The sequence below is a fragment of the Schistocerca nitens genome, chromosome 8 (assembly GCF_023898315.1).
Source record: "Schistocerca nitens isolate TAMUIC-IGC-003100 chromosome 8, iqSchNite1.1, whole genome shotgun sequence".
In the NCBI taxonomy this organism is placed as follows: domain Eukaryota; kingdom Metazoa; phylum Arthropoda; class Insecta; order Orthoptera; family Acrididae; genus Schistocerca; species Schistocerca nitens.
Window position 1 is genome coordinate 120,712,576 of NC_064621.1, and position 13,024 is coordinate 120,725,599.

The 13,024-nt window shown below is 37.9% G+C and overlaps 1 protein-coding gene across 5 annotated transcripts in view; it reads right to left on the minus strand.

Moving 5' to 3' along the window:
• Positions 1-929: 929 nt before the first annotated feature.
• Positions 930-13,024, minus strand: part of LOC126198459 (uncharacterized) — a 263,192-nt gene continuing 251,097 nt past the window's right edge. The window contains exons 1-2 of one of the 5 annotated variants that reach the window (XM_049934800.1): positions 8,186-8,422; positions 931-1,169 (exon numbers count right to left, since the gene is read on the minus strand). In XM_049934800.1, the coding sequence (XP_049790757.1) occupies positions 1,029-1,169; positions 8,186-8,323 (279 nt within the window). In that variant the 5' untranslated portion in view covers positions 8,324-8,422 and the 3' untranslated portion in view covers positions 931-1,028. Of the gene's footprint in view, positions 1,170-8,185; positions 8,423-13,024 lie in introns of those variants that run through there. The other 4 variants (XM_049934802.1, XM_049934803.1, XM_049934801.1 and 1 more) reach the window with 4 other exon arrangements.

Below are 13,024 nucleotides of genomic sequence, written 5' to 3' on the forward strand. Positions count from 1 at the left end.
AAGAGACAGATGAAGCATGGATTGTATAGAGACTTTTCACTTACTTCATGTCTTGGCTATTGGTTATCAAACCATTGATATTTGAATATGTGTAAATGAGTATAAAGCTTAAGGACTACGTCAACTTGCAGAAGTTGTTGTCTGTGGAAGTTGAAAATATAAAATGATTGAGCTGAAAAGTATTCTACAATTACCTTAATTATTTCACTAATAGAGAAGTAGTTTAATAAATTCCTTTAACCAGCTATAGTCTTCGGAGAAGAAGCTTTTAGGAGATCGACGTAGCTGATTGCCCAGAGAAGAGGATCGGCTACACACATCGTGCAACTTAACTGATCTGAGAGACGTGCCAGCCTTGCAACTCAATACCACACTGTCTCTTGTCGTCCGAGAAACGTTAGAAGATTAAGCTGTAATTTTGTAGAAAATGTGCACATTTTCATGGAATTATACTGAAGAAACATATTCTCATGTAATCAATTCAAAGATGAGTATGAGGCTCACAACTGTTAGAGACTAAAATTAAAATTTTCGTTCCATCGTGAAATGGGATGTCGAAGGACATTCCTGCAATTATGTAAACAGTTTTGGAAGCCTAATACCAACTAAGAACACATAACATGGGCAATCATTATAGGCACTGCTTTTCTTGCATCTGAACACTTTGATGCAAGAGCCCTAGTGCTGTATAGTGCACACCATCATTTCTTAAGTAAAAATGCAAATGGAATTTACATCAATGTGCAACATTCATAAATAAATTGGTTATAGTGATGTTACGTTGCATCACAGAAAATATCATATACAATCGACCACTGAAGCATTTTCATAAAATTTGGAAATTTGCAATCATTTTCCATACTTGCTTACCACCTATGTATGTGCTAGAGCTTACATTTATAGGACACTGAGTAATAAAGACATTTATTTACTGCAAAATGCACTGCTGCTTTATTTTATACACATGAGCGCAGGGTACAGGACAATGTGAGCAGCACCAGACTGTGCCTCCACAGTGTAGCGCCTCCTCAGCAGTGGCGACTACTTGCTGTGGGCGGCTCTGCGGGCAGCGCCTGACCTGGCGTGGGGCCTGACTGCAGCTCTGCCTGCAGCGTGTCGGCTGCCTGCACGAGCATGCTTGGCGTGGCCAGCCCGGGCGTGAGCACCTGCTCAACAGGAAACAAGATACATGACGTTTCAGTGATGTCTGCTCACATTCATGTCTCACCAAAAAACATCAGTAGTCATATTAACAATACTTGTTTTTAATTAATCACTAAGCCAGCATTTTGTACTCAGTTAACATATTGAAGTACTTAGACGACACACAACTGGTTTTCTGACTGATTTTCTAAGGAATTATTGCTGCCCTATTCTCCAAGAGAACTGCTCTAAGCCTTAACTGCTTGTTGTGATGAGCCGAGTTATGTACAATGTAATTTAAGTCGATATTTTACGCCATACCTACCTGATACAGGTATTTGTGATGGCAATCACACACAGATAAGTTGTAAAGTATGTACCTGTGATGATAACTAAAAGTTGTTGATCTGTTGCAGATGTTTAACATATGTGATTACATACTGCCTGTATTATGATTTTCGAAAGCACTTTTAGTGCTTTTCTCACATAACTATGCAATCTATGAGCTATTATCTTCGTTAACAGTGTTTCAAATTCACAATATCATAGATAAGCAGAGCATGAAACACACTGAACACTACTTTGTATCTTCAAATTATATAATTCACATTATAACCATTTTTCAGTAACTTTGCAATAACTGTATTCTGAAGCCAGATGTATTGCTCTATCAGAAAGAGAAACTGCAGAAGCTTTTCTTCGTATCTGTATGAAAGATTTAATGACATGTGATCAAATAGCTACCTGAGGAAGGTATATTTTGTGTAGCGCAAATCATGAAACGTTTATCAAATTAGAAAACTCTTAGAATGATTACTTAGTATTTGTGGTTCTACATCCTGCATTCTATTTTGCATTAGTGTGTATTAGAAACACAGAGAGATAAGACAAAAATTATATTTCAGGTTGAATACTATTGCGAATCGCCAGTGTCACAAACCTCTTTGCTTATACTCTCAATTAAAAATTAGTTTGATAAACAATATGCAGTCTTTCACATTTTGGTACAACAGTGACAACTATTTAATAGAGCTCTCGTGTCATTGCACTTGGAATCAAGTAACTTGTCTGGTTACTGTTTCTTATATATAACTTAATACAAACTACTGACAGAAAAAGAGACATCAGGTTCTGTGAGCAATGTTTGCATGTTTGTTAGTATATTAATAATGTTGTATCTACTGGATACAGACATAGCAATACTGGTTCTCATTACAGAATCGGCAGTGTGTAACTGTTAGTAGTAGTAGTAGTAGTAGTAGTAGTAGTAGCTTTATTCATCCATAAATCTCTTTTTACAAGGATGTAGGACATGTCAAAGTATTTGCAAGTTTAGATCAATTTAAAACCAGCTAGTTTGTATACACATATATTTACAGACTTCTAGTTAGGGACAATCTTTAGATTTACTCCTGGTATACAACACTTTCTTACAAATAACTTATTAAATAATGTAATGCCACAATGTTCAGTCAAATCTCCCTATCAGTCATTGCACACACTATACACAAACTGTTTCATAACACTTCATTCACTACACACACACACACACACACACACACACACACACACACACACACATACACACACACATACATACACACACACACACATACACAGACACTGGTCATCTCTGTGCCATTTTTTGTACCACAGTTTCCCATTTGCTAAACTGAATCAGCATCCCTCCACAATGAATGACATGTTGAGCTCAGAAAGAGGAAGAGGTGTTAACATAGTGCTATGGATAGCTTGGGGTAAGTATTTCTAGAAACGAAAAAAGAAGGAAGGTGTTATGTAGAATGGTCGATGTTTTATAATCATTATTATTATTATTTATGTGTATAGCTTTTCTATCAAACTCTTACTTTGTTTCAGCTAAGTAATTCTTCAATGTATAACATGCAATGCATAACAGGTACTTTTTAGCTGACTTTTTAAATAAGTGTATTTTTGCAATTTCTTTAATCTCTTTTAGTAATTTATTTTGCAGTTTTATTCCTTGGTAGAAAATGCTGTTTTGAGTTTTATGTCTATTTTTTCTTGTTAAATGTAAGTTGATTCTGTCTCTTGTTGCATGGTCATGGACAGAGCTGTTTGTGCAGTAATTACCAATGTTATTTTTGATGTGTGCAACTGACTGTTAGATGTATTCACATTGAGCAGTTAAAATCCCCAGGGTTTTGAACAGATCCTTACAATGAAATCGACTAGTATTTTTGGTTGTTATTCTTAGGGGTCTTTTCTGGAGTTTGAAAATTGTCTTCATATTTTGTGCATTTGTGCCCCAAAAAGGAATTCCATTGCTAAGAATTAAGTGTACGTATGAATAATATGTAACCAAAAGACAATGCATATTACATACTGATGATAGGATTCTAAGGGCATAACATGCTGATGACATTCTGTTTGAATGTACCTTTGTGTGTTCATACCACTTCAACTGAGAATCACTTATCATTCCTAGAAATTTTGCGCTTTTTACATAGTCTATAGAGGTGCCACCTACATTTAATTGAACATATTCATTTTTTCTCTTCAAACTGAAATTCTTGGCATTAGTTTTATTTATGTTCAATGTCACTTTATTGCTTATTGACCAGTCATAAACTTCCTTGAGAGTTTCATTTGCTTTCTCAGCAAGGAGTTCTCTTGTTTTCTCAGTGACTATAATATAGCTGTCATCGGCAAAGAGAATTTCTTCACCATGAATAACACAGCTGGAAACGTCATTGATGTATATCAGGAACAGTATTGGTCCTAATATGCTACCTTGTGGAACCCCTACATTAATTCATTTTGATTCTGATAAGTGTCTTAGTAAATGTTTAGATCTATTTGAAGTATGTGTTATCTCTACTCCTTGTACCCTATCTGTTAGGTATGATCGAAACCAGTCATTAGCTACCCCTCTTATTCCTAATGCTTCTAATTTATTTAATATAATCTTGTGGTAGACTGTATCAGATCCTTAGAAAAATCCAAAAAAATGCCTGTGACACACACATCTTTATCAAGAGCATCAAGTACAACTTTTGTAAATTCTAATTTGGCTAACTCCATATTTTTGCCACTCTGGAAACCAAACGGTGAGTCGCTTAAAAGAGTGTAGTTATTCAGGTAATTCATTACTCTGTCTTTCATAATTACTACTATTACTTCTGAGAAGGCTGACAGAAGGGAAATGGGCCAGTAATTTTCTATGTCTTATGCATTACCTTTCTTAAGCAAAGGTACAACTCTTGCCTGTTTTAACTGCTCTGGAAATGTCCCTGATGTGAAGGATTCACTTATTACAGTTCTTAAGAGGCCTTGTATAATCCCATGCATTGTTTCACTACACACATTGCTGCTTCATCTATGCCTACCAGCTTTTAATTTTTTTACTTTTTGAACAGTTTTGTTGACTTCATTCTCTGTGGTTGGAAGTATCATCATTTATTTACTGCAACATTATTTACAGGTGTTATATTTTTGTGGGGGAATTTTTGCTGTAAACTCTCGGCCATACTGTAAACATGCCCGTTTACATAGTTTTCTAAGTGGTATGGATCATTTATTACCTTATCCCCCTCCCTTAGCAGTATGTTATTCTGCGTTTGTTTGCCTTCCCCATTTCCTTTTTATATACCTTCCGAGACTGCTTCGCTTTTATTCTCTGCATTATATATTATGTTGACATTAAATGTCTGTTTTACAACAATCAGCACCTTCCTATAGATCTTTTTGTATGATAGAGATTTGAGAATTCTGGATCATTGCTAATTTTTTCATGGAACTGAGGTGTTTGGGAGGACTTCTTAATACCTGCTATTATCCATCTGTGTTTGTGAGATAGTGTTATAGACAAGCATACTTTTGGAAATGCCTTATCAATGTTCAGTTTAAACAATGTTGTGAATTAAGAGAATTTCATATTCACATTGGATTCCTTATACACTTTATCCCAGCTTTTTTTTTCTAGTCCTGTTGTGATTGATGTCGTTTGTAGGCTTGTAGTTTAGAGAATGATTCGATGCCTGATGTTACTGTTGTTATTTGACAGAGATGGTCTGATAGTCCAAGATCTTTTACAGCTACATCACCTTTTTTCCCTGTCCATATTTGTGGCCACATGGCCAATTACTTATGTAGTCGTTGTAGTAACACTTGTTGCACAATTGACCAATAAGGACATGTCAAAGCTTTGAAGGATCTTTATGAAGGTGCTGCTAGATTCATTTATGACATTAGTGTTGATGTTAATGTCCCCACACAGAATTATGTTGACCTTCGTACTTGAGACTTTATGTAGAACTTCTGTCATTTTATTGAAAAAAGTGTCCACACTACCACTGGGAGATCTATACACACACAAAATGAGTAATTTCTTGGTGATATCAATTCCTGTTAATTCAGTAATTGATATTTCAAAGTGTTTGTCTTCACTTACTGTACTGAGACCATGTCTTGATTTGAACTGTGTTACTTTTCTGGTATAAATGCATGATCCTCCACTTCTTGAACTAGTTCTGCAATAAGACTTTGCCTTTTCATACAATGATAATACTACATATTGGATTTCTGTGTCTCTACACCGGTGCTGAGTAATACAAACTACTGTACAGTTCAAAGAGCGGAGTTCTCTTTCTAATAGTTATATTTAATTTTTTATTGATTGCATTTTGTGATGTGAAATGCCCCATGTTACTTTTTCCAGTGGTTTTTATTTGTAACATCTGGTATATGTGATATTAGAAGTGTTAAAATCTGTAAAATCAGTTTTGTGAGTGAGTGTTTCAGTATTTTTTAAACTGCTAGAGATATTCTTTAGGCAGGGGAACCTGTTGTCTGGATTTATACTAAAAAAAGATCTACTTTTCCTACCTATGACAACAGGTAGTTGACCATGTGTGGCCTGAGATCCATCACCTATACTTTCATGAATCAGCTGCCCCCATCTTCCCTTCCCAGTCCTGTTTAGGTGTAGGCCATGCCTAGTGAAACCCCAGCTGTTGATAGTCCCAACGGCATCAGAGAAACATAAGCAAAATTGGCTGTCCTCAGAGCCATCCATAACCCCACATTGATTCGCCTCACAGCTCTATCAAGGTGTGGTCGATCATGACGCCACAATACCTCAACAATGTGTACGTTGGTGCCATGAGTAAGGGTAGCTATCTTGTGCAGGTCAACACCTATGTCACATGCCGCATCCCTTTCCAAACTGTTTCGTGCCCCACCCACTATCACTACATGATCCTCTTTTGTAAAGCCCTTACATAAAGACCCTAGGTCCTCTATGGACATGACTTAGCCCTGTATTTGGCTTGAAGACACTGGTGGCCTGGTACATTGCCCTAATCTTTCCTGTAATGAGGGCCTACATTCTGCCCATGGCTACTACTTAGCAGCAGCACTTTCTTCTCCCTAAGACTTTGTACATTCCTAGGCTTCTTGGCTTCAGTTGAAGTGTGCTGCACAATCCCTGCTCCTTGTTCTACCTGAGGCTCTTCTCCACTTAACTCTGGCAGTGATAGACACCTGTTTTTGCCGTTGATGATAAAACTGTCAGATAGCGTTCTCTTTCTTCCTGTCCTCCTACCAGCTGCCAGTTCACAACCACCCTCCTCACCCTTTTCTCCCTTGATCCTTATGAGTTCCTTCCTTGCTTCCTCCAACTGTACCTGAAGGGCACGGATTATCCTTTCCTGTTCCCCAATCAAAATGTACCTACTGCATACTCTGCAGATCCAGGTAAGAGCCTCTTCTGCCAACATTCTCCCCATTGCATGCCCCTCAGTGAAAATATTTCCTACAAGACTGGCAACAAATCCCTCTACTCACTACCCTATAACAGCTCCCACGTTTCTCACTCATAGTCAGTTCCAAAAGAATAATTAAGTTTAAGGAATATTTTAAATTTGTCAAGGACGCGAGATTGGTAGTGTGTAAACAAAAAAAGACGCAAATACCTTATGTGCGGTGGTTGTTCTTTTTGTACTGATTTAGAGATACAATGACGGAAGAATGAATTTGTAATTACTTTGCTTTTAGAGAATTTGCGATATGAGGCGTGTTTGGCCAGTTTTTAAGAAGTTTATAACTCTTAAAATTTAGGCCAAGATCGCGTCTATCTAACTAGTAAACAATACGAAATGTGCTAGTTAAATACGATTTATAACCGTTTAATTACACTTTTATTGAGACAATAGACACTGACGAAACTAGTAGTGTCTTTTTTAAGCGAATTTTGCACTGTCAAGAAAACTTGAATAGAACCTGTTGTGTTTATGTCACGCAAAATTTCGTGTTATTTCGCGATTATCGGGACTTCAGTTAAAGAACAAGCTTTTTCGAGAAGAAGCTCTGCTGTGACGCTAATATTTAGTTGTTTGACAAGAACGGACACTACAGCAAGTATACAAAACAAAGAAAATAAATTCTTTCAGCAGTAAAGAAAATATCTGTGATCTTACTCGGTGGCCATCTAGTGTACATGTTTCCCCATTACCACTGATGCGGTACTTTCTGGATTGTGAATTCCTATTACTATTATATCCTATTCAGGAACTCTCATTGGTGTGGAAATTCATATTAGAAATTTTGTAGCATCTGTATAGAAGGCTGATACAAATGTATTATTTAGACAATATATTTTTAAGCCACTTTGGAACAGATATCATCCACATATGACAGAAAACCCCATCCTGTGGCATAAACATAAATCAGTGGGGCCCTGATCAGAATCCGTATTTAGCAAGTATAAATGTTTTAATGATGCCCAACACCAATGTTAAAGGTCAGTGTGGTTGAATGTAGCAGTATATTTGATGAACGTAGTAATGGCATCATTGTAATAAGTTCTTCAAACAGTCTCTCTCTTCTGCAGACAAAAGTCTGACACTTTTAAAGGGTAGGAATAATTTACGTTATCAACTAGGCGTTTAAACCTAAACGAAATTACACAAAGACTGGCACTGAAACTTCACCAAAACCTGATTATGTGAATGCTGCAACAGTAAGGGCCGGGCGCTTCCCACCCGCCTCAACTGGTGTTTACCTTTGCCTGCCAGCCTGTTCTCCACACTCCCAGCGTCCCCACCATCGTTCCCGTCGACGTCGTCGTCTGCTGAGCTGTCGGCGTCGTCGTCATCAGCGTCTCTGTTTTCGGCTGCTTCATCCACCACTTCCTCCCCATCGTCTGCAGCGGCGAGCGGCGTGCAGTACGCCACAGGCAACACACCAGCGATCAGCAGGACGAGGGCTGCCTTCATGGTTACAGTGGCTTCTACTCGGGTACCTCTCGACAAGTGCCACAGGTGAACTCACCCACCTCCTCTTATACGGCTTGTCCGACTCTTATCTCCCAAACTGCTGCAGGCAAGGACAGCTTTTTAGTGTGTACTTCAGAAAGTGTAATTATCCATATCGACGTCCTATCTCACTGCTGGTAATATCTTTGGAGACTTGAAAAGAAACCTTGAGCCATAAGATAGGATTAGACGAAAGAAAATTGTGGGCACAATAGTCGATAAATACGCTACAATAAATGAAAGCAAATGATTGAAAAGTTTATAGACTTTAATTATGAACTTTCCTGTTTCCTAAGGACAGTACATGCAACAGCACTGACTTAGTTTAATAACAAATTTACGAAGGAATAAGAATTTCATTTGTACAATATTTTCACACCATCCTGTGATTTCTGATGTTGCGAATTGTTAACTCATTATATCAATAATTAACAGTAATTTTCGGTTTAGTTCGCCATGAACCATTATTACTCACAATTTTTATATATGGACAGATTCAAAAAAAGACTGCAAACGTATTGTTGAGGAATCTCTTATCACGAATAAAACCTTTGCTGTGTCAATCGAGGTTTCTGGCTGGAGGCTCCTGTGGAAGTATTCGTCATCTCAGAATTGCTCTATCGGTGGCAGATCAAGACGCCCAAAAAAAATGGTTCAAATGGCTCTGAGCACTATGGTACTTAACTGCTGTAGTCATCAGTCCCCTAGAACTTAGAACTACTTAAACCTAAATAACCTAAGGACATCACACACGTCCATGCCCGAGGCAGGTTTCGAACTTGCGACAATAGCGGTCACGCGGTTCCAGACTGAAGCGCCTAGAACCGCACGGCCACACCGACAGGACGCCCAGTAGGCCATTCGTGAATACGTGCTTCTCTGATGTGAACTGAAGTTTTTCAGTGGATTATTCCTTTTTGCACCGACGGCAGCCATCTGTGGTATGAAAACTGGATTGCTCCCAATGACCCTTCAGCTGGTTGTCTATGGACGCATTGCTCGCAATCTAAACACTACAAACAGTAGCGAGACTCGTCGCTATATATATTAAACTAGCCTTCTGCTCTCTCGCGTATTGTTCATGACGTGTATATAGTAGGTGTGACATGGGGCTTACCATGTGTTCGTTCTATGAATTTGTGTTCCTGCTCTCTCATCTTAAATAATCCACTAACAATACAATTCTTGCAAACAGAGATATATAACTACTGATTTTCTAATCTTTTCCATCTTAACTTACTTCTTTATATTTACTTCTGCAGTGTAATATATGACCCATTGGTCACTGACAGTATGTGGTGCAAACCCATGTACACAAGCAGGCATGAATTGTCTTTGAGTAATTTGTTAAAAACACCATTTCGTGTTGCCTGAATCTTCCTTGGTTGCATAAAATGTATTTCACGTTTAAGAGAGAAATACACCACGTGTTGTTGTTCTACTACGTTCATTTCCAAATTAGCATATTTCGTATTTACAAGCTTTACTTTTTCAAAAGTGACTTCTTTGTGCCCAATCAGTTCTGACCAAAATCGCGAGAAACCGCCATAATTAGTTATATGCTCAGTGCTCAGTATGTTCAGACAGCACCCACATTATTCATATTTTTGTCGTGTAACCTCCAGGTTAGATATTGCCTATCAGAATTTCGTTTCTCTTAGTACCACTGGGCAATAATTAAAAATTGCTCATGTATTAAAACAGTGACATCGTATTTCGATTGTGATTTCTACTGTGTTTTTCATAGTCTCCTACTTCCTTCTCCATTGTCCCATGTGTAACAACATGAATACCAGATGCATCAACCGCTCATGCAGCAGCTGCAGTTATTGCTGTACAGTTGGTTCAAGGAAACACTTCGTTGGTTTCTATTTCGATTCACTAAGGCCAATGAAATCTAGCTTCAAGTTTCAGGTTACCTCTCTTTCTCTCTCTCTCTCTCTCTCTCTCTCTCTCTCTCTCTCTAGTGTCATTTGTTGCAGTTCCTTCAAAACATTCGAAATCTTGATAATCCAGATTTCGACTCGAACAGTTTTACACCTCCTGACTTTTTCGTCCAGAATCTCTCTACTTCGAGTTCAGAATGGGGGCATACTGTAGCCTCGAAGCTTTCTTTCCATGAGAAATGGCATTTGAGATTGTTGTAGATTTTTTGTGCCCGCTAGCAACTGAAACCAAATACTTCTAACATAGAATGCTACAACAAAGTTAATAATGCAACCTCAGGGTGAAAGTTTCTAGTCCGTTCTCTCAGTTAATTGCCAGAAGAGCATGTCCGTGCTGAAAAACACCAGGTATTTTAGATGGAATAAAAAATACTTCTCTACGCTTCAACGGTACGCACCATCATCAGCTGACGTAGAATTGTTTAAGTGTATTCTTGGAATTATTGTAAATCACAAACAACTTTCTGCTGCAACAGATCACCTGGAAACCGACTAGGCTTCGTCTCTTATTGGTGATAAACATGTTTTCTTTCAGCTGCTAAACTGCTAAATGAAAAAAATAAAATATTTAAGAACAGTAAGTACTTAGCGGTGAAACAGACAAAAAATCTGCAGAATGCGGCTATTTGTTGAATGTATTTTTCAATATACTTGGCGTTTAACACTGTTACTTTGCACAACGGTCTTACGCATATGAGATACGTGGCGATATTTACAGTAAGCACAAAGAACGCTGATATGTACCACTTCTGGTGCTTGACTGTTTGTTTTAATGTACATCATTATTCCAATTAAGAATGCATTGTGAATTTCAAACGAAATGAGTTAATCGTGCCAATGCTTGGTTCCCTATTTTGTTGTGCTTACATACTTTTACTTACGTGTTGCAACATATGTTTACTAAATAATTGCTTGCATCACCATGATGAATGAAGTAATACTGAACATTCGTGTACTGACGATGGAAAATACCAGAGTACACGAGCTTCAATATTTATTGGTCAATGAAGTTTACTGTAATTAAGTGCGTGAGACCCGTACCAGATAGGACTAACAGGAAATATTAAATGTATACAAAGAAGGACAGCATGAATGATCACAGGTTTGTTTGCTCCATGGGAGAGTGACACAGAGATACTGATGCAACTGAACTGGCAGATTCTTGAAGATGGATGTAAACTATCCCGAGAAAGTCTATTAACAAAATTTCAAGAACTGGCTTTGAATGATTACTCTGGGAACTTACTATAGCACTCTACATATCCCTCACATAGGGATCATAAGGGTAAGATTAGAATAATAGCTACATACACAGAGGTATTCAGACAATCATTCTTTCCACGCTACATATGTGAATGGAACAAGAATAAACCCTAATAATTGGTACAACAGGATGAGTCCTCTGCATTGCACTTCACGGTCGTTTGCAGAGTATAGATGTAGATGAAGATCTAATAAAAAGAACGCTTTAACTATTATGTCAAAACTTTTCAAAAAATCATTTGAATTCGTTCTATAACTGTCACTCTGCATATGTTTATCCAGCTTCCTGCCTGCTGATATAAACTGTTTGACATTCATTTAAAGTGAACTCACGTCCTTTGCTCAAAATTCAGCGACAGATAACCAAACTAATTTAATAAATACCTATAATATAACACTGAACAACCACACTAAAATTATTGATTATATATGTCAGAAATGTTAAATGTGTGAAATAGCTACCAAAAATAAAACAGACACTGCTAAGTTACACAGAACACTACAAATGTTGGAGAACAAAAGGATAAAAGTCTGACCAAGAAACAGAGCACAAAAAAAGTTAGAACCATCACTACTGCCAACGAAAACTAACTCTCTACAGAAAGTTATATTAAATAAAAACAAAGACCATAAAGAAATTGTGATACTGTCAACCAAAGCATCTGAGCCATAATTGTAGTTGAGATACATACATATACCACATTTTTACATTTATCGGAGGAAGCGATGTTATATAGCTAGACAAAGGCTATCAATGGATCTGAAACTGAAATTCAGGGAAGATCGCATATTAATGTAGGCGCGGGATAAACCATCGCAAATGGAAATGCTAGTACGTTAATAACCTGTGTAATAGCCAGAACGGTGAATGCATACATGCAAACGTTCACGCAGTGTGTTGTACAGGTTCCAGATGTCTGTTTGTGGGGTGTAGTTCGGTGCCTGTTGTACTTGGTCGGTCAATACAGGTAGTTTAATGCTGTTTGCAAATGTTGTTCTCCAATGGTGTCACATATGTGCTGGATTAGAGACAGATCGACATGTCAACACCTGTTGATCAGCAGTAAGTGGGCGAACAACATCCTGTTGGAAACATGCCCTGGAATGCTGTTCATGAATGAAAACAAAACAGGTTGAATCACCAGACAGACAAACAAATTTGCAGTTGGGATGCGTGGGGTCCTGTCATACGAAATCGTACACCAGACCATGTTGTAGCTGTGTTAATGCACGGCACATAACGTCTGGTTCGGAGTTGTCTTTGAAGTGGTCGATTATTAACAGTTCGTTGTGTCAATGTGGTGCAAATATCTGATCAAACTGGTACTGCAGGTGCTATACGATACTCTGAACATGATAGCTTTCCCTTTCGCTGGT